At 41.1% G+C, this 22628-nt stretch overlaps 1 protein-coding gene across 9 annotated transcripts in view; it reads left to right on the top strand.

Moving 5' to 3' along the window:
• The window catches only part of ANKS1B (ankyrin repeat and sterile alpha motif domain containing 1B), a 1301363-nt gene that overhangs the window by 1201069 nt on the left and 77666 nt on the right, over positions 1 to 22628 (top strand). For 4 of the 9 annotated variants that reach the window (XM_011934483.1, XM_011934476.1, XM_011934469.1 and 1 more), the window contains 2 exons: positions 907 to 1014; positions 3681 to 3860. The exons of 1 other annotated variant lie outside the window; for it this stretch is intronic. In XM_011934483.1, the coding sequence (XP_011789873.1) occupies positions 907 to 1014; positions 3681 to 3860 (288 nt within the window). The remainder of the gene's footprint in view (positions 1 to 906; positions 1015 to 3680; positions 3861 to 22628) is intronic. 4 more of the 9 variants (XM_011934518.1, XM_011934527.1, XM_011934508.1 and 1 more) reach the window with 1 other exon arrangement.

The following is a 22628-nucleotide window of genomic DNA, read 5'->3' as shown; positions in this document are numbered from 1 at the left end:
CTGAGACTACCCCAATAGGCAGTCCTTCATTCTAACCGTATCCTTATGCAAGATGATTCTAATTTTGCAGCTCTCTATTACCATTCATTCTTTCATATTCATTAATCCCTTATTTTTTTTTAGTCATCCTTTTATGCTTTGGGGAAATAATAGTGATCAACATATGCCAGTGCCCTGCTCTCAGGGAGCTTACCTGGAGAGGGTGGAACAAAACACAAACACTAAGCCTGTAAAGAAAGTGCTTTCAGAGCATGATAAAATGAGGATCATCATGGAGAGTGTGTCAGGGGTTGAGGACATGGCTCCCTCAATAAGGAGGTGGGGGAAGACCTTTCCGAGGAGACAGCACCACAACAGTGTCCAGAACCATGAGAATTCCCTGGTTATTTGAAAATCTCAGAGGGGAGAGGGAGCGTTCCAGGCAGGTGATTGAGCAGAGGTAGAGGCCCCAAGGTGAGAAGTAATGTGGAGCTTCCAATACCTAGAGGAGGCTGGCGTGACTGCATATCCTGGATGGAGGGAAAGAGACAGAGGGCAGCCTGTCCCTATTATCCCGAAGCCAAGTCCGGACTCAGATTTTATCCTGTGAGTTTTCAGCTGCTTATGAGAAGAGCTGGATTCTATTCTGGCAAGGTCTTGAGGCTGCTGCATTGGGAATGAGACTCTCAGGCAGCATGAGTAGAAGGAGAACCATCCTCCCTTCTCTTTCTGCCCCTACTACTTCGCCACTCCAGGCTTCCCAGATGCTACTGCAATCTTTCTTGACTTCAACAGTCACACTGATGTCACACCACATCTCATGGTGCAGGGGTAACTGCACAAATCTCTTTTCACCCCACATGTTTTAGGACAGAAAAATTATTTGTTCTCCAATGAAATATTTAACCCAAATATATGTTGTTTCAGGTTTTAAAAATCAATTTGATTGGCCACAGGAAACGTATTTTGGCATCTCTGGGAGACAGGCTGCACGACGATCCCCCACAGAAGCCCCCTCGGTCCATCACCCTCAGGGTAAGTGCCAAGCACATTTATTTGGTTCTCTACCCTTAAGAATTACTTGTTTGAGACCAGCCTGGCCAACATGGTGAGACCCTGCCTCTACTAAAAACAGAAAAATTAGCCAGGTGTGGTTGTGCCGGTCTATACTCCCAGCTACTCTGGAGGCTGAGGCATGAAAATCGCTTGAACCCGGAAGGCGGAGTGTTGCAGTGAGCAAAGATTGCACCACTGCACTCTGCCTGGGCAAAAGAGTAAGGAAATAAAAGAATTATTTTGTGCAGTTTTATAGGTTTTATAAACATGTACTTTATACAACTGAAGCAATAGATCAGCAAGTGCAGGCTCTTTTCTTTGTAGCTTACCGTATCTGTGTAAAATCAGTCTCCCTTTTGATTGTGTTTGACACAATCAAAACAACAAGATTTGTTTCTCTAGATTAGTTAAATATATATTTTTGAGATTTAGATATCCATCTATAATGAAATTCAGCCTGACAAATCACCACCTTTAAAGAACCACTCCCTCACCTCCCATCCCACACCCCATTACACCAGGAGAGCGGAAATGAGTTTTCTGTCAGACTCCTCAAACCCACAGAAAGAAAATCGATCAAGGACCACAGTTAAGTAAAGAGCAATTTAAAATTAACCTTAGGGTCTTCTGTTTTTCAAGAAGTAAAATTTGTCCAACTTTACCCACTTCAAAAATTCAGAATAGAGAATCTAAAACCTTACTTAATAAATGCTATTTCTTTTCTTCAACTACATTTTAGAATTATGAGGTAGGAGCCCAGCGTAGTGGCTCATGCCTGTAATCCCAGCACTTTGGGAGGCCAAAGCAGGCAGATCACGAGGTCAGGAGATCGAGACCATCCTAGCTAACACAGTGAAACCCGACTCTACTAAAAATACAAAAAATTAACTGGGCATGGTGGCACGCACGTGTAATCCCAGCTACTTGGGAGGCTGAGGCAGGAGAATCGCTTGAACCCAGAAGGCAGAGGTTGCAGTTAGCCAAGATCATGCCACTGCACTCCAGCCTGGGCGACAGAGCGAAACTCCCATCTCAAAAAAAAAAAAAAAAGGAAGTATGAGGTAGGAAACTAGAGAGAACCTGTAGAAGGGAGAGAAATAAAGGGGAAGTGAAGGAAGGGAGGGAGGAAAGGGCAGAGAGAAAGCGAGAGAAATGATTTCCAGGCAAAATGGCAGTGGCAAGAAGTGGCTGGCAGTCACTAGTGTTCATGCGTCCTATAAGAACTTTTCTAAAATTCGTCAAAAAGCTGAGATCTCCCTGAAAGCTGTGGGGTGCCCGCTCTGCTCTCTTTATTTTGTCCTGCACTTGCTTGTTTCTGATTTCCTTTCTGAAGGGATGAATACAAGCATGGCACCCAGACGTAACTGTTGTGATGAAATGCAGTGGCCTGCCTCTTATCAATACACTTCAGCAAACAACAGAGCCACTGTCAGGATAACAGAGGGTGGGACAGGAGAGGAGCTGTTAGGATTTGGAGTCTGATTCAGCTTTGGAGGAGAAGAAAATGCGCAAGGATTTCAGGGGATACAAGAGAATTGGCTCCAGGAGGACGAGCTTAGCCTCCTGAGAGAGACAGGAATAGGATGGGTAGGGACTACATGAATACTAGTTGAATTAATTACTGGGGGCATTAGGGTACACTGGGATATTTGGAGGCTACTTGAGAGTTTTGGGAGTCATAAAAGTACAAATAGAAATTTCACCCATTAGAAAGAGGAGCGTCAAATAAATTAGAAAAAAAAAAGTGATTTTTGTTTTGCCTTCATTTTGCTACATGGAAGGAGAGAAAGATATAAGCACCATCCGTGTAGTCATCCTAAAATAACTCTTTAGAGAAGTAATTTCCTGCTACTTACCCTGCTCTTTTTCCTTCCCCTTCTGAACCTCTCATTCTGGCTCTCTGGAAGAGATTTAGGGGAACAAAAAAAGATCAAAGACAGAGATTTCCGAGAAAAAGTGTAGGACCTAAATCTATCACAGAAGGTCCAGAATATCTGGGGGAGAAGGGATCTGAAGAAACACCATGATCCCAATCCTATTTTACTTGCAAACAGTAGAGCTGAGCTGTCTATGCCCCCTATCTTCCTCCTGACCTGTTTCCCTCGGATGAAGTTGTCTTTGCCTTGGAAAAGCATCCTCTGTCGTAGCATGCACTGCTCTGCAGTCTGTGCGTGTGACATGCTGTGTTGCCATACTGTGTCCTTTTCCCAACCCTGTTGTCAGACCATTCTTTGATGAAGGATCAAGACCCATTGGGTCCCATTTTAGCTTTCTCATCATGGCATCTACCATGGTGAGGACGCTCTGCCCACGCGAGGGCCCAGTTCCTTTCCTGTAAACACAAGCAGTAGTGTCAGAGGTGCCCAACATAGGTGTGCCTCCCTCCTGAGACCATCCATGGTGCTGCTTTAGGAAAACAGAACCTGACTCTTGATATTTCAGACCTTTGACCTGAAATACTTAGGGGAAAAACGTATTGACTAGATTGTGCCATTAATAAAATGGTGGAATGTCATTCATTCCTTGACTGTTGCTTCAAAAGCGACTCCCCACCCCCACAGTTTGTCTTGTCAGTATTTCACAATTTTGAAACCAAAGGTTAGCCACGGAACATGGTATTTATTTCATGATGTATTTCCATTCAGGAACCCAGTGGTAATCACACTCCTCCTCAGTTGTCTCCATCACTTAGCCAAAGCACTTACACCACTGGTGGCTCCCTAGACGTTCCTCACATTATCATGCAGGGCGATGCAAGGAGGAGAAGAAATGAAAACTACTTTGATGATATTCCCCGATCAAAACTGGAGAGGCAGATGGCTCAGGTAAGGTGTTATAAGCCTTTGTGATGTCTTTTTCAACCATATCAGGTAATGCCTTTTAATATGGAACAGTAGCTTCCTATGGATGCTTATTGTCCGTGCCTAGGTAGAATTTATACCATTTTATGCCCCGCCTTTCATTCCTTGCTCATCTGAACTTGACCGAGACAGAAATGTCTGGGAATGGAATGTGTACACATGTCCTTGTTAGGCATTCCTGCTGAAGAAATTATGTCTGATCTCATTGCACCCAGAAAGTCTTGCCCAGGGAATAATATTGTGTCAAAGTGAAATCATAATGAAAATGAGTAATAAAAGTTTAGAATACAAAATGTAAATTGGTTGGATAATGGGGCAGAAGTTTGGGGGGAAGGATTAACCCTGTGTGATGCGGTTAATTTCCTCCCAAAGCTATACATTCATACAGAAATGCTCTACTGGGACTAGTTGCTTTGTCTCATATTGTCACCTTGAATAGTTGAAAAATGGTGATGCTTTCTGGCACAAATAATTGAAAAGGGAGATCTGTCACATTCGGACCTTTCCATGTTTTTGGTATGGATGTTCATGTCTAGCCTGTCCTCGGATTGCTGCTTAGAAACTTGAGTCAGCCTTAACCGAACAGTGGCGCTGTTCTTAATGCACATTCAGGTGGGCGGGTAGCTCCGCATTTTGCCCTGAGATGCAAAAATATGGATTTGTTGCCAACTATCGGCAGAATCAACTCTTTTCATCCTCATTCTAGGTTCAGACTGATGTGCAGGAGTCTTCTCTCTGCCTCCCACACCTAAGATGGGAATCTTGAGGTGGAAATTTGACTGTAATTGCTTTGCCTTGGTTGTTAAATATTTTTCTCAACTGTTTAGTGAGATTTTATTTTTAAAGCCACTGGTAAACATTGTATGCTGCAGCTCACGAGAGACAAATGTGAAGAGAATGTTCTGGAAACCATGGCTATTCTGCCTGCAGTTGCCTTGGGGAGAGAAGGCCTGGGATACTGTGTCTTCTTTCAGCTCCTTTAATTTTGAAATGTCCTCTGGGTTATTTGTGCAGGAAATGGCAATGCTGGGATTATGGAGAATCTTTTATTGAAAGGGGATGGAAAATACAGGAGAAACAAGATAAGAATAATTTTCTCTTTCTCTGTTGCTAGGTATTGTCTTTTAATTTTTATTACTGTTTTCACTGATGCTCTTTTAAATAGGGCCTCTGAAAGCTTTTATCCCCCCAAACTTTTCGTTTATTTCCTGTTACTTATTATATTTTCGAATCACGTATGTGGTTAAATTTCCTTAATGACAACATTTCAGAGATGTGGTTTGTTTTAACTTTGAGCCATGTGGTCTTTATGTATTAATATGAACTGGGTCTTTTCTGAGCCCATTTCTTCCCTGGGTAAGGGAGGATAGTTCTTTAATGATCATTAGCTATTATTGACTGTGTCAACTCAGTATAACTCTCTCAGCTGCTTGCATAATTTATGAAAATTCTCCATATACTGCAGGAGTTTTATTTAAGAGGACTTACCCTTCCACCTATGTATAAACACTCAGAGGTGACCTAGCAAGACTGCACCCTTACATGCTGCCTGAGGTTCGCAAGCAGGGGCAGTAGTATCAAATAGCACAAATCTCTTAACGAGTCACTCCAATCAGAAAGGCATCCCTTACGAGAAATGTCTTAGCCTTGGGAAAATGGAATGGGCTTTTATCTGGCCAGGTGAGAAAAGCCCAAAAGCAGAAAGCAGAGTGAGATAAGCAGGCTGATGGGACGTGGTGAACGACAGCACCTGTGCACGCATGCATTCCCCTCACATGGAGTACTAACGATAATCGAGTGACTGCTAGAGACACAGGCTCCATCAGCAGCCGGGAGCTTATTAGAAGCTTTCTAAAAGCCTGCTGTTCAATACAGCACTTCTGCTGCAGAGAAAATAGGAGATGACACCACATGAATCTGATCAATAAGAAAAAGGGATTCTGGGACTGCAACTCTTTGGGTGATGTTAATTGCAGTTTTGAGCATGATCACTAGTCTGGCAAGGCCAAAACCCATGGAGCAATGAATGCATACCTCTTAAAAAATAGTGCTTTAACCTGTCGAAATATGAAATACTCTGTCATTTTGTTATTGACCAATTCAATTTATGTGACTTTTCCACCAGTCAACCACTCATCTGATTTTTTTTTAAATATTATTCTATCTTATTTTTGGTCATTTGCTGTAATACTTTTTGAAATTTATTTACTTTTTAAAAAACCTGTCATATCTCTCTAGACCATACTTTTTCCCCTAAAGTTTTGTGTTTAGGCAATCAAGTTGGGCCTTCCTAAAGACTTGAATTAGCAATTAAAATTCTTGCAAGCAAGCAGCCAGTTATACCTCCTTCCAACCTGGAGCTCCATTCCTACAGTTCTTTCCCAAGGGGTTTCTCCCAAGAAGCTTTACTGTAGCTTGGTTAATGCTTGCCTAACCCGTCTGTTTCCCACTAAAATGGAAAAGTCCACGTTCAGGCTTTCTTTTTTTACCTACTCAAAGAAAGAAGAATGCAGTTGAGAGAAAATCACCAGGACAGATTTATGTTCTTAGAAACCCCTCTGCTTCAAGTTTAACTGAGCTACCACTAGAGTGATTTGGAATTCTAGCCCTAGGCCAGAAACCTTAAGTTCTTGGTGGCTGCAGTAATTCACAGGAGTTTTGCCTTCTTGAGGTCTGCTTACCAGATGTTTGGAAGTGCTTTGCTTAACTTGGAAAACCAATGCTTAAAGTTAAATTGAGATAAATTTAATGTCCATTTTACCTGTCAAATTTGTTGGCAGATATTTAAAATAAAACACTAGAATGGTGTTTCATTGATTGTTTTCAACTTGAAACAATATTGAAAATACCTGTCTTGGAATACAGAGGTTTTGCAAATATTGTGAGTATTGTTTGCTATTATCCTTATATAAGCAATACTCTGGCATCAAATTATTTTAAATGAATATGCAAGAAACGAAATTGAGTTCAGCATGAACTGAATGTAATGATAGAAATACATCTGAATGATGGGTTTCCTATCATGTTGAAGACATAGCTTCTCCAGTCTGTAATTCTAAACTGGACTCATTAGCCCAAAAGTTCTGAAACACTCCTCCATTTCCATACCCCTAATAAATAAATGTTGCATTCACATTTGTATAGTTATACCTTAATGTGCGTAGTAATTTTAAATTCTCAAAGTACTTTGACATCTGTTATCTCGTTTTAGCACAAACAAGGTGTCCAACACACTATTAATGTGCATACAGCACATGGCAGATCAGCTTTTAATTCTGAGTTATATGGAAATGAGATAGTAAATGGAAAATATATCCAAAGGAGGAAAATATTTTCAGTATTTAAGACCTAATAGCAATCTTCAGAAGTTTTCTTGAATGATATTTAGAAGTCTAAGTACACTTAAAATGAACAATAAGAGAGTGATGGAATGAATAAGGTTAAGTCCACATTCTCCAAACTCAGGCAAAAAAAAAAAAAAAGTTTCCAAATGCTGCAAGTTAAGCCATTTATAGAAGGCTTCCATTTACAGAAATACATATGAAAAAATGAAATAGTACTTGTATTTTCACAAAACAAAGGCTTCTCAACAGCAAAAGAAATGCATATATTTGCATAAACTTTAGCTTAAATATTAGTGAGAATAGTGTATAATTTAAAGTCTTTATGTTCTGAATGCTCTTGTCTAAGATTACAAAAAAACAGTATTACCTGGGGCACTAAAAACTTTGCCTAAATTATTAGAAAATTAATTCAGTTGCAAGCTTAATATTTCTCCATCTAAATAGTATTAATAAGCACAACTAGATCAATTACTTCTCTATTTGAAAGCATTTTGTATATTACATTTTCGTTCTTCCAATGTTTGTTGTTTTGATATTATTAAAGGAAAGGAAGCAGAAGCTGAGCCATACAGAAGCACTGCTGTGACCAGGTTCATGCCTGGGATTGCACATGCAGTATCTTATTTAATCCTCACAAGAGCCTATGTGTACATGTGCCAAGCAGGGTGAGTGCTTGGCCTCACAGCTGGTAAATGGCAGAGCTGGGACTCAAGCCCTGGCCTGCCTAACCCTATCCTTGTTCCTCTGTAGTCCCTAATGCCCTGTGCCTTCCTCTGTATTAAAATGATATAAAATATTTTTAAAACAGTTCAGCAAATTCTTATTTCCCATGTGCTGTAATAGATTCCATTTGTGTAGGCACAGCAAGCAGAGGATAAAATCACAGTAGTTTAATGGAAACTGATTGAATCAGCTCATGGTTAACACCATGAAATCTTTAAATGCAAAACTACACTGGTTATTTGTTGATCCTTCAGCAGAGACCCTGTACAGTGTGTCAGAACGCTGCCTGTCTCCCATGTTTGTGAAAAGCTTTGTAGGTAGGTGTGGGGTTAACTCTGTCTACAAACAAGTTCTTGCTTGTGATGTTTCTTCAAATAGTCGATGCTGTTTCCTTCGTGGCTTCTTCAGTTGGAATTCTGATTTGGTTTCTTTCTGGCTGTGTGACCTGGACCAAGTTGTGTGGTGACTCTGAATTTCAATTTTTTTGTCTTTAAAATGTGGATGATGTCTGCTTCTCAGGCTGTATGTATCAGATAATTTATATGAAAGCATATACTAAACTGTAAAGCACTATATAGACAGATATGACTATCGGTTCAGACACATCACCTGTCAGTCCCTAATTCAAAGGTCTCTACTCATTGTAGGCCAGTTGATGACAAAGAGTTGAAGGGCAAGTGCTCCGGTGGTTGTAGCATTCTATAAAGACCATCTTTTGTTCCAGTGTTACCCATATTTAGCATGTAGATTGAGAATGGAATTTGCATTTTTCTTTTATTATTTTAATTGTGTAAACACATCATCTGCCTAGGAACATGTATCACGATGCAGAGAGATCTGGGTAGAATGATCTCAAAGCCAGGAAAGCAGAGGATGGATGCCATCTTTCTCTACCAATTCAGGTTACAAAATTGTAAGAAAAAATATCATATGGTAATAACACATTGTTATTGTAACACTATTAGATAAAGTATAAGTCAGAGGGCTTTTTTTTTCTTTAAATGAAATTTGGAACTTTATTGAAATATATTGTGCATAGCACTGTTAGCTTTAAAAGCATGGATATCCCAGAAAGCCATGAGGCAAACACTTTGCCATGTCTGGGAAAGAAGTAGGACAGTAACTTCTCCTTTATATACTTTTCCTGAGAGAATAGGCCTATTGTTCCTAGAAATTCTACCTACTGCTCTGGCTTTATTGGAATTTATGGAATCAGTTTTCAGAAAATAGCACAACTATGTTGAAAGGAACAGCATTTTAGAAAGTGGCTTTTTTGGCTGGGTACGGTGGCTCATGCCTGTAATCCCAGCACTTTGGGAGGCCAAGGCGGGCGGATCACTTGAGGCCAGGAGTTTGAAACCAGCCTGGTCAACATGGCGAAACCCCATCTCTACTAAAAATTCAAAAGTTAGCTGGAAGCTCTGCATAGTTAAGTCATTAATACAGCTGTACTCCTAAGAGTACTTTTGAAATGATGTTCACTTTCAGTCACGGTATAGAGCAGACAGACAGACTGTAGACATTATTCTTGGGCTAGTCACAGTGCCACAAACTCAAAAAGCAATTAAAGAAAAAAAAAAGTTAGCCAGGCATGATAGTGGATGCCTGTAGTCCCAGCTGAGACAGGAGAGCTGAGACAGGAGAATCACTTGAACCCTGGAGGCAGAGGTTGCAGTGAGCTGAGATGGTGCCGCTGTACTCCAGCCTGGGCAACAGAGGGAGACTCTGTCTCAAAGAAAAGAAAAAAAAGTGTTTTTTTTTCCCCAAACTAAACAAGTTATTACTGTGTCACATCAGATTTTGTGTTTAATGTCCATAAGTTAATGCCTAGTATTTAATTTAGATTTTCATCACATAGCCACTACTCAGAAAGGCTCAGCTTGTCTGTGATTTCAACATTCCTTCCATGAAGGTCTAAAGAGCAACTCTTAATACTTAAGCACAGACAGATCATACATAACCAAAAAAGAAGGTCAAGAATGCACTCAGTAAGCTCTTCCTTCAGGAGCTTCCAACTTGGCAGCTCGTCAAGTGGACAAGCTGACACCCCGGCTTCAGAGATCATCTGGAATGTTGATGATATCTGTGCCCTGTTTCAAGTCAAGAACTCTAGACCACTAGCCAGCTATGACCAACACAAAAGTGGAAAACAGTGCTTCCATACTTGGAATTTCAACCTGATGTGTTGTATACCTTTTTTTTTTAATATGGTCAGTTAATTTTCTTTTAGCAAATACACCCTGCTCTGTCTGAGACAACTTTGGGATTAGAAATTCCAGTATGATTAGTGTCTTTTAGGCCACACTAATGTCAGTATGATTGGTGTCTTGTGTGTACTGTACTTCAGTGTTAAAAAAAATAATTGGAAGAAGTGGGAGAATCACTCAGATGGATTCTTTTTCTGGCTTTGATACTCATCTTACAGGTCTAGATTATTTTCTTCCCTGTCAAGTTCATCAAGAAGGCAAATTAGCCAGAGTTGATTCTCATAGACCCCTGTCAGCCCTAAACACCTCCAGTCATTTTGCTAGAGAAGCTCCAATGTCTCCACCTTGTCTCCATGTGCTGGTGCTTAACCAAGGGTACTGTTTCCAATTAAAACCAGACCATGGATTTTTTAAAAAAGAAAAAGAAGATATCAATAGAAAATATTCTATTTTCAAAAAAACTAAACAAAAAGTCTGACAGTATATAAAAACCCTATTTCAGTGGGATTGACCTTGTGATACTTAGTGGTGCCTTAGGCTTGTCGACATTGAGCAGCTTGTTCACAAAGAGGCCCAGCAGGTTATTTTTCCACTTGTTAAATTTTCAGAATGTTTCTTATTACATGCAGTCCAGTTCTTGGGTCCACACGTCAGTTTTTGCTGTTATAATCTGCCCTTGCTAAATTTTCAAGGGTAGGAGAATTCTCTGATTCTTATTCTCCTTCTCCTTCTTCCCTTTCTTTTTCCAGTGGTAAAAAAAGTAAAAGAAGGTTTTTTAATATCTAGTGGAAATAGGGCTGTTTGTGTGGCCGCGTCTCAGTTAATTCTGTATCTATAGGCCTAAAGTAATTTATCAGCAAGGACTTCTCCAGATGCGTGTAAGTAACAAAAAATGCAACTCAAGATGGCTTAAGCAGAAAAGGGCAGGAGTCCTGGATCCAGGTGCTGTTTTGCTGCATTGCTCTCTGGCTCTCCATCTCTTGGCTCCGCTGTTCTCTGTGTTGGCTCTTTTCCCAAACGGCCTTCCTCTACATGTGGAGAGTTTCAAGCCAAATTGCTCTTTAACTTGAAGTTACAAGAAAGAGAACCTATCTTTCCAACAGTGTCAAAAAGAAAAAAAAAAAAAAGACTCCCAGGCCAGGCATGGTGGCTCATGCCTGTAATCTTAGCAATTTGGGAGGCTGAGGCCGGTGGATCACTTGAGGCCAGGAGTTCAAGACCAGGCTGGGCAACATGGCAAAACCCCATATCTACTAAAACTACAAAGATTAGCTGGGCATGGTGACGGGTGCCTGTAATCCCAGCTATTCGGGAGGCTGAGGCATGAGAACTGCTTGAACCCAGGAGGCAGACTTCACGGTGAGCAAGATCACACCACTGCACTCCAGCCTGAGAAACAGAGCGAGACTGTCTCAAAAAAGAAAAAGTCTCAGTATTGCATTCCATCACTTCAAGTGAGCCTCATTTGGATCAAGTGTCCTTCCCTGAGCTAATTACAAAGGGGTGTGGGTGTGTGTGTGGTGTGTGTGTGTGTGTGTGTGTGTGTGTGAGAGAGAGAGAGAGAGAGAGATTGATTAGCAAGACAGAGGTCCCACACCAGGGGTGGTTTTAGCTCCATCTGAACCATGTGGACTGAGGAGTAAGGAGGCACCTCCTCCCATAAACAGCCAGGCCAAATTGCTACTAGAAGAGGGGCTGGTTTCTAAGCCGGCAGAAATAGCAATAATGGGCAGCTGAATAAATCCACTCTGACTTTGGAATTCTGAGACTGTCTGATGGAAAATTGCTATATCAGATGAGTATTGATTTCATTTGTTCATACTTAATTTGATGAGCTTTGTTAGAATGCCAGATTTGAAGAACTGAGACCAGAGTGAAAAATCCCATCTCTGATATCTATTACCTCTGTAACCTTGGACAAGCTTCTTAGCTACACAGAGCCTTAGTTTTCACTTCCTAGAGTGAGGTTAATGCCCACCTCACATCACTGTTGTGAGGTACAAATAAAATGGTATTTTTTCGAAGTATTTTACAAACTCTGAAACTATACATTTGGGTTGTTTTAGAAATTATTGTTGTTATTTTGAGATAACTTCTTTTTCTTCTACATTATGCTTTCTCAACTGCATCTGGGCGTAAATGCATTTTAAAGTAAATCTCATATTTAGCTACATCTTACAAAACTGTTTCTGTTTTCCAGCTTGTAAGCCCAAACTAATACCTCTTCACTGACTTGGAATGAATGCAAACACTGTCCAAGAAGCTCCTACTCATGTTATAACCTAGTTAACACTGGTGCTCTTTGGAAAAGGAATTATGAATGATATCCATACGTAAATACTTTTAAAAATTAAAGGATGTTTATCAGTTAGTATATTTCAAAATATTTCATTATATTTCATTTTTAAATGTTTGCTGCTTTTTTGGTAAAGTGTATGTTGGCTATGTGGGGGCAATGCCTGATTCTTCCGCAGTCATTTTTTAATTCCTCTAAAATAAACACTGTAAATTCTGTTGACCAAATTACTTTACATAAGGCTATAGGCATCATAAAACCACAGGGCTCTACAACATATCAGATTGGACACAAATTGGGATGGTCTCCAGTTTTTAGAGAAATATACTGCCTGGAACAATAGATGATCATCTGTCTAGCTTAGACCTGGTGGTTCATCGTCATCATCGTCAGAGCCAGTACTGATTAGTACAACTTTATAAGGAGGAAATTGAGGCATGGAGCATTTATGTGGCTTGCCCACAGCCACAAAAATTGCAAGGTATAGAACCAGGATTCCAATGCAAGCAGCCTAGCTTCACAGCCATCACATGAACCACAGTGTTGATGAACACCCCATATTGTCTCTGCAAACTGGGAACTAGCAGACATGACACATTCTAGAAATTCCAAAGCCCCAAAGCCTCCAATGCAATGTTTTGAGCTCCTCGAAAAATCCTATTAAGAATATCTAATACCTTATGTAAATGCAACTTCAGTAGAGAATTAAACCTCTAAAGTAGCATGGATAAACATTGTATTTGAAGAAAATCCTTTGCTCCTGACATCCAATTTTTTGTTCTTTACAAATCAGAGATAGTAAACAATTGCTTCATGTAAACCATTGTGAAATGATGTGACCTCCTTGCTGTATGAGCCTCTATTTTAATGAGGTTTGAATGCAGGATCACAAAATTTGTGATAACTTGCTTTTCTCTATATGCATTAATAGCTAGAAGATTCTTCTGTGCAGTCAGAAGAATGCAGAACTGAGAATACAGATAACCAACTGTACTGTTAAAGAAAAGCAGAGACTTTTAGGATGAGAAGGGGCCAGAAAATATATGTAGTCTCTTAATTGATGCAGGCATCCATTCTAATACATCCTTACAGACAGCCACAAGTTTCTGCCTAAACTTGTCACTGGAAAGCTGGCCTGCTCTTTGTGAGGCAGCCCCATGATTGGAAAAGGTCTGGTTGATATAACTTTTGCCTTATATTGAATTGAATTGAAATAAGCCTCCCTATAACTCCTACATAGTTCATGATATCTTCTGAAACAACTAAGAATACATCTGCTCCCTTTTACTGGGAAGAGTTTTTTAAGACTGAAGACAATTTGATATCTTCCCCTCACTATGTTAAATGTCTCCAGCTCTTTGCCAATCCCATGTGATAAGGGGGATGTGGGCCGTATAGCATCCTGGTTCCCCAGCTCTGGGCAGATCAACATTGACATATCATTCATTCTTACTGAGCTTTTCTTCATGAAAATTTCCCAGCCTTTATCAATAGCCATGAACTACACCTCCTTTCTCAGCAGCACTGGATTTACATTATCCTTTTCCAGATAAAGCAGTTTTATCAAGTTACTCATTCAATAATCCTAGTCTATCAAGACCTTTCTAAGACTTAGTTGCCACTCAGTATATCAGTGATCCTTTTCAATTATGTAATGTGCTCATTTTAAGAAGCTTACCTCAAAACAACAAACCTTTGAAGTCATCCATCAATGTATTGAGTGAAGTGTTGAATAAAGTAGAACTGAAAAAAAAAACTGTCACTTTCTACTAGAGACCTCTTAGCTTGGCATCGTTCAAGAGGACTGTTCAACTGCACCTTGTTTTTTCATATTTTTCACAAGGATAAAATGAAGAAATGCTGGGGTCTCAATAAACGTCATTGAATAAATGACTCTGCCCAATACATCTTTTCTATCAGAAGCAGGAAACAAACATTTGGCCTCCAGTTAATAAATGAATTTAAGTACGGAATTGACAACCTCAGTTTGCAAGAAAGGGATATAATGTATATTATAAAGAGATGTTACAAAGAACAACATTACTTTGCAAAATCTAGTTTTTTTCCGCCATTCATGTTATGATAAAAAGTTGATCACTGCTTTTCTGAATTAGTTATTAATGTTCTGCTTTTTAGTGGTCCTGAAAAATATTTGAGAGCATCCAGACTTTGAGGGATAACAAGTAAAACAGCCCATATTGCTATAAACAGCATGATCCCAATTGACTTAAATTCCTTGCAACATCCCTAGAACCTGGGGAGCTGCACAATGAGAGCTGGATTGTACAGGCAGTGCTCATTTTTTTTCTCTGCTCTATTTTTTTCTTGTAAGGAGATTTCATAAACAATTGTGTAATGCCATTTAGGGCTACAACTGTCATATTAGGGAATACAGGTTATATATTATCTCTACAAATGAATAACAGGAATAACATAAGCCTATAGTTCTCTCCTACTCTCCTACTTTAGTAGCTGAGGATTTCTTTTATGTGATATCAGTCCCAGAATTAGAGTTAAGGAAGGAAGGGAAAGAGGGAGGGAGGAAGAGAGGAAGGGAGGAAAGGAGGAAGGGAGGGAGGAAGGAGGGAGGGAGGAAGGGGAGGAAGGGAGGAAGGAAGGAAGGAGGGAGCGAGGGAGACTGGAGAGGAATGGGAAAGGGAAGGGAGGGAAAGTTAAACTTGGGAAGACGGTGTTAGAATTTATATCGTGCCAGTGGACTTAGATGGAACCAAATGTGTTGTTTACTTCCTCCCACTCTTGGTAGGTTGATTAATGCTGACTCCAGCAATCATGGGTCACACATGCAGATGTTGTTAGAGAAACAACTGTTGGACTGGCTTTTCCTTCCCAGCAGGTGATAACTGATCTGTCCAAAAATCTTCCCCCATAGGCACAGGGGAAGGTCACAATCATGAAGTTTTGGAAGGACTGCCTTTCAGAAAGATGGAGAAATGGCAGGAAGCAGCATTTTCTTGACTCCAGCGTTTCCTGCAAATGAAATAGTTCAGCTGAGACCCTTTATAAAAAGGGTCAGTGGGGTGCATGCATAACTTTCACACTTTAGAACTAGAAATAAATAGACACAGACAGGGAACTTGAGAAGCTGGCAGTGTGGTTGCAGAGAAGAATCTAAATCACATGCAGTTGTTACAGGACTGAGTATGTATCTCAAAACTCACTCAAGAGGTGAGAAGGAGGAGTGGGAGTGTTCCTCTGTCTCCAAAGGTAGGAAGGAAGAGGTAATCAGATGCTGGCCTACGGCCTCTGGGTAACTCATGAGAAACAAAAGGCTCTAATTTTCTGATTTTCTGGGCAGGGTTCAGTTAATGCCCATGGAAGAAGCAACTGTGGGGCTGTCACTGCTGAAAGAAAATATGCATATGAGGTGTTTGGTGCATTACCCCTTAACTGCACTGCATTTGTTTGACAGCATCCTTTGACAGGTCTCATTTCATGCCAGACTCTGCTCAAGGAGCCACTAAGTTTGCTGGCTATTGGCCAAGGCTTCCTTTGTTGGGACGCCCTTTTTTCTTCTGCCTTTGAAGCTGTTTTGTTTGCTCTTCAAGTTTGTTTTCATTTTCTTTTAGAAGCACTATCATCCAGAAGAAGGAATGCACTTCATTATTCCTTTAGCTTTCACTCTGAAACTTTCATATTTCTTGTTGGTTTCTTTCTGGTCAATTTCTGAATACCCTGAAGTGTTGAAAGTATTATGACAAACATAAGGGAGAAACAGAGAAAAAGTCTTTTTTTCTTTGTTTTCAGGGCTAGAACACGGCAGAAAATTTCATCTCTGGTAGAATCTGACTGGAGGGCTCTATTCATAAGTTTCTTTATTAGACTAGCTATATAATATCAGCAGACTCCCAGAAGGTTTCCAGAGCTTAATAGGGGTTATCGAGTTGATGGAGCTGTCATCTACTTGCTCTGTTCTGAGACCTACCATCAGCTGTCAGTCCCAGTTTACTACTGGTTCTGTCCGTGGAAAAAGCAATTTTCATTCCACCAACGTTGATTAAAAGCAAGACTGATCCATACTCACTTTGTGACCTAGGCCTTGCACGCAGTAGATGACCAGTAACTACTTTTGCTGAATGTCAGGGTGATGGAGAGAGGTTCTTATGCGCCAAACATTTTTTACATTTTAAATTTCTGCTTGAGGCCAAGTGTGGTGGCTCACACCTGTAAACCCAGTATTTTGGGAGGCCGAGGCGAGAGGATCCCATGAGGCCAGGAGTCTGAGACCTGGCCAACATGGTGAAACCCCATCTCTACTGAAAATACAAAAATTAGCCAGATGTGGTGGTGCACACCTGTAATCCCAGCTACTTGGGAGGCTGAGGCACAAGAATCATTTGAACCCAGCAGGTGGAGGTTGCAGTGAGTCAAGATCGTGCCATTGCACTCCATGGGTGACAGTGAGACCCTGTCTCAAAAACGAACAAATAAATAAAGAAATAATTTCTGCTTGAAAGAATAATTATTTTACAGAGTGAAAAGCACAGACTTAATTTGGATGTAATATGCTAGGGTGCCTAGGGGAGGCTTCTCTGAAAAAGTGACATTAGAATAGAACTTGAAGGAAGTGAGGGAGCTAGCTAGGCCTATAGTAGCCGGAGGGAGAACATGTCAGGCAGAAAGAGAAACAAATGCAGAGGCTATGAAGCAAGAATGTGCTTTGGTGTCAAGAACCCAGAGAGCAAGAGGAAAATGGGTAAGAAAGGAGTGTAGGGAGGTAGAACAGTGTGGGTACCAGAGAATGGAGAACCTTGCAGGTCATTGTTAGGACTTTGAATTATCTTCTGTGTTGAATGGAGCTGAGTGGAATGACCTGGCTTTCATTTTAGATGGGTCATTTTGGCTCTCATACTGAGAAGAGATACTTAGGGGGCAAGGATGACAGCAGTGAGACCGGTAAGAAGCCAATGAAATCAATCAAATGAGAAAAGGGAGTAGCTTGGAGCAAGTAGTGACAGGATGGTGAGAAGATTTTAGAAGTAGATTCAATAGGCTTTGCTGCTGGATTGAATGTGGGATATAAGAGAAAGGAGAGCTCCAGCATTATGAACCTGAGGAACTGGAAAAAAAGGGCTGCAATTTGCTGAAATAAGGAAGCTTATAGGGAGGTGAGGTCATCAGGAGCTTGGTCTCTGGCATTTAATTTAAAGTTGAGCTGACTTAATAAATGCGAAAGGAGAAGCATCAAGCAGGCAGCTGGGTGTCCGAGTCTTGAATTTAGGGAAGAAGTCTGGGCTGGAGGTACGAATTTGGGAATCACAGCCGGAAGAGACCACCTAGTATAGCCAAGAAGGAAGGGAAGATTGAGGACTAACACTCCAGGGATGTTCAGATAACAGGAAGCAGCCAAAGAGGCTGAGGAATGGAGGAGTGATCAAGGGTGTCACATAGGTCAAGGAAAATAGAAAATTGTTTCAGTAGAGTGGGCTCAGATGAGGACAGGAAAAGAGAAAGTGGAGACCATCTAGACCCTTCTCAAGGAGTTTTGCTTAAAGATTAGAGTAATTAAGCAGGAAACTGAGGGTGATGTTGGGGCAAGGGAAGGAGTTTGTTTGCTTTTGATGGAAGATGTTATAGCAATTTTTGAGAATGCTCCAGGAAAGAGGACAAGCCATAATGAAGGAGAGATAATTTATTGTAAATTACTGGATTGCTAGCAATTGAGCAAAAAGGAAGTCCACCTTTAGGAGGAAAACTTTGGGCATTGGTTATATTCTTTTCATTTTGTGATTAGATTTGAATGCAATTGTGTTGTATTTTCTGAGCTGAAGTCATGGTAACCCAAGGTACAAGATGGTAACGAAAGCGAGACGTGCATTGCATTTTAAGAAAACATTTCCAGAGCTGAGAGAGAGACCTGAACTGAAGATAAAATTATATACCTTCAAATGTGTGTTGACTTCACCATCAAAGAAGTGAACATTAAATTCTTAGTAATATCTCAGTTGCAAGTCTATCCTTATGTACCCTTATTTGTTTGGGTTTCATAGTAATTCAGGTTCAGAAAAACCAAATGAGCCTTTGCAATATATGTGACAAGGATTGAGAGAAAATAGGCAAATTAAATTGCAAAGGGGCGATTAACATTATTTCATGGAACTGTTTCTAAGCTCTACAAGCAGCCTTTTGACACCTAGGTGCGCTAATGACAAATGTTCCTTCTCTCTTCAGCAAGTTGGCAGCCCTTTTCTGCCTTTATCAGGAAATATGAGGACTCTTCCAACAGGAAGTCTGCAGTTTCTGGTACAATTAACCGGAAGTGTGTTGGCAGTGACATAGTTTATGAAAGGCACAAGCGGCACCAATAGAGTAGACCAGTTAAAAATGATAACGAGTAATGGTAGTGACTAATGTTTGCATAACACTTTGCCATTTACCAAAGCCTTTTGAATGTGTTATATGATTCCATTTATTTGGTAAATATGTGTTCCTTCTGTGTTCCAAGCCGTAAACATTTAGCTGTGAAAAAGTTTCCTGTCTCTTGAAGCTAAACATGAGCTGCACAACAATTTTGTGAAATAAGTAGGTCAAGTACTATTCTTCTTCTTCTTCATAGATTAAGACATTGTAAAACTTAATTATGGCCAGGCGCAGTGGCTCATGCCTGCAATCCCAGCACTTTGGGAGGCCAAGGCAGGCGAATCACCTGAGGTCAGGAGTTCAAGACCAGCCTGTCCAACATGGCGAAGCCCTGTCTCTACTAAAAATACAAAAATCAGCCAGACGTGGTGGCAGGTGCCTGTAATGCCAGCTACTCAAGAGGTTGAGGTAGGAGAATCACCTGAACCCGGGAGGCAGAGGTTGTAGTGAGCCAAGACCACACCACTGCACTCCAGCCTGGGCGACAGAGTAAGACTCTGTCTCAAAAACAAACAAACAAAAAGAAAAAAAAATAGAGTTTAATTTGGCCAGGTGAGGTGGCTCACGCCTGTAATCCCAGCACTTTGGGAGGCCAAGGTGGGTGGATCACTTGAGGCCAACTTAATAAATGCGAAAGCCTGGCCAACATAACGAAACCTGTCTCTATCAAAAATAACAAAAATTAACCGGGTGAGGTGGTTCACACCTCTGATCCCAGCTACACAGGAGGTTGAGGCATGAGAATCACTTGAACCCAGGAGGCGGTGGTTGCAGTGAGCCAAGATTGTGCCCCTGTACTCCAGCCTAGGTGACAGAGCAAGACCTCATCTCCAATGCCTCCAATAAAGAAAAAAAAAAAAACTTAAATTTAAGACTGGGCACAGTGGCTCACAACTGTAATCCTAGCACTTTGGGAGGCCAAGGCAGGCAGATCACTTGAGCCCAGGAGTTCAAGATCAGCCTGAGCAACATAGCAAGACCTTGTCTCTACACATTTAGAAAAAAAAAATTAACTGGGTGAAGTGGTGCATCCCTGTAGTCCCAGCTCCTTGGGAGGCTGAAGTGAGAGAATCACTTAAGCCTGGAAGGTCCAGTCTGCAGTGAACCATGGTTGCACCACTGCACACCAGCCTGGGTGACAGAACAAGACTCCATCTCAAAAAAAAAAAAAAGAAAAAAACTTAACTCACTACTTTTCTAGGAATTTGGGCCCCAGATGAAATTTTATGGCTGATACTGTATTTCTTTCTCAAAACTTTTCAAAACTCAGTACTTCAATACATGTTGTACCCTGAAATGTTATTTTCATAAACATAATTAATTTCTACTCTGGAAACTCTTGCATTTAAAAAATTAATTCCAGCACACAGTATAATAACCCTATGTCTAGGAGAAGAGCCATTTCATATTATGAATGCACCAGTTACGACAGATCCGACTTAAGTTGCTTACTCTGTGAGCCTGACAAATTATTTACTGCTAACAAAACTACTGTGGTATCTGAAATGCATCAGTTTAAAAAAAAAAAAAAATTTCATCCCAGCACTTTGGGAGGCTAAGGTGGGTGGATCACTTGAGGTCAGGAGTTTGAGACCAGCCTGGGTAACATGGTAAAACCCCATATCTACTAAAAATACAAAAATTAGCTGGGTATGGTGACACATGCCTGTAGTCACAGCTACTCGAGTGGCTGAGGCACAAGAATCACTGGAACCCAGGAAGCAGAGGTTGCAGCAAGCCGGGATTACACCACTGCACCCTAGCCTGGGCAACAGAGCAAAGACTCTGTGCCAAAAAATATAAAATAATAATTTTCACAACTCAAACACAATTAACTGCTTTTAGTTTAAACTCTTTTAAATTCTGACTTTTTACCATTCGCACTGACAGGATGACAGTCATGCATAACCTAATGATGGGGATACATTCTGAGAAATGCATTGTTAGGTGATTTCATCATGCAAACGTCATAGTGTGTATTTCCCCAATGTGAGATGGTGTCACCTACTACACAGCTAGGCTATATATGATCTAGCCTATTGGTCCTGCTAACCTGTACAGCATGTTACTGTGCTGAATACTGTAGGTGATTGTAACACAATGGTGAGTATTTGTGTATCTAAACATACCTAAATCTGGCTCTAGCTTTACTTCTTCCAACCCCCACAAAAGATACAGTAAAAATATGGTGTTGTAGTCTTATGAGACCCCTGTAGCATATGCAGTCTGTCATTAACTGAAGCATCATTGTGTTGTACATGACGGTATTAGAAATTATAGAGGTTTTACTTTCTCTAAATTTAAAACATAGCTTATAAATAGAAAATATTTATTATAACATCTAAAAAATGTACATAAGCCGTATGTGAACGCTCAGTGTATATGACTAGGGGTGGGTTCTTTAGTCTTCATTGAGAAAATTTTTATATGATTTTTTTTAATGAAAGAAGTATGACATGGGATCCTCTTTTCCCTTCTTAACTCTGGTAAATTTCTGTGAGTAGTGAAAGATCTATTCACTATTGGAAAGTCTATTCCCAGGATGCTAAGTGAGAATTTTCCTGTAGATACTAAGTAAGCACTGCATGCTCTAAAAAGAAAGCTGTCAATCATGGAGCCAGACACCTACTTCGGGGTTTACAAGGAGGCAGTGTGAATCCTGCCTCATAAAAGATCCAAATAAGTGATCTTATTTGGATAAAGTTACTGAATCAATCTCTTGTCCCCGGTCAGCTACCTGTCCACATAGGCAGGTCATTGGTTAGTGCTGGAGAAGGACAGAGAATTGTCCAAGTCCTGTGGAAAGAACTAAGGCTTTTCCTCCTTTCCCATGAGAGAGGAGACAGAGTGCACTCCCATGCTCTCCAATCCTGGTGAGAAGGGGTCCAGGAGGAATGTACATTTGGCTTGGGGGTGCCTGCTAGGAGGGAAAACTAGCCTTGGTATCCATAAGTGGACTGCTCTCCAATCCTGGTGAGAAGGGGTCCAGGAGGAATGTACATCTGGCTTGGGGGTGCCTGCTAGGAGGGAAAACTAGCCTTGGTATCCATAAGTGGACTTCTGGCAGGCAGGTCACATAGCACCTACCGAGCTGACACAGAGAGTCCTGGAGAGAGATGCCGTGGCAGAGAGGGGGAGTGTTCACAGAGCAGCCCGCCCTTCTACTGTTCTGTGTGACAAGGATGTGTCCATGTCACGTGGGCCACATGGATGTGCAGAAGGGGGCTGAGGTTATGTTTGTTCCCCTGGGTTCCCCTCAAAGGGCATATGTGTGTCCTAGGAGGGCTGAGTGGGAGTTGGAAGAAGTCAAGCTAGAGCTAGATTTCTGCCACCAGGAACTGTGTAGTGGGGGGAACTGCCCTCTACCCTAGAAGAGCCCTCCAAAGAACTCACATGGGGACACAGGAAAACCTAGGTTGGAGCAGCTGCTACACAGAGCACATGGGAGACCATATTAACATTAGCTGAAAAGCAGTAGCGGCTGCCAGAGAAACAGCTAGACAAGAAAGGGACCTCATCCTTTTCCTGTTTCTTCCTCCCCAACTAAACACATGAACTAGGAAGAGCTTGGGGCAGGGAGCATCCGAGGTAGACCATGACACCTGCCCTCTCCTAGGAGAAGTCAAAGTGCAGACCAAGCTTCTCTTACCCACCCCGGGCTTTTTAAGCCCCAAGACTGGCACATGATGAGGGAGGGAAAAGTTTGAATCAGATATGAGTTTGGATTTCATACAAAATGGAGTCTTCATGACTCAAAGTGACCAGGAAGTTATGCAGTCTGCCC

Source organism: Colobus angolensis, unplaced genomic scaffold, assembly GCF_000951035.1.
Source record: "Colobus angolensis palliatus isolate OR3802 unplaced genomic scaffold, Cang.pa_1.0 Scaffold10, whole genome shotgun sequence".
NCBI classification, from domain to species: Eukaryota; Metazoa; Chordata; class Mammalia; order Primates; family Cercopithecidae; genus Colobus; species Colobus angolensis.
This window is presented reverse-complemented; position numbering and strand designations above follow the sequence as displayed.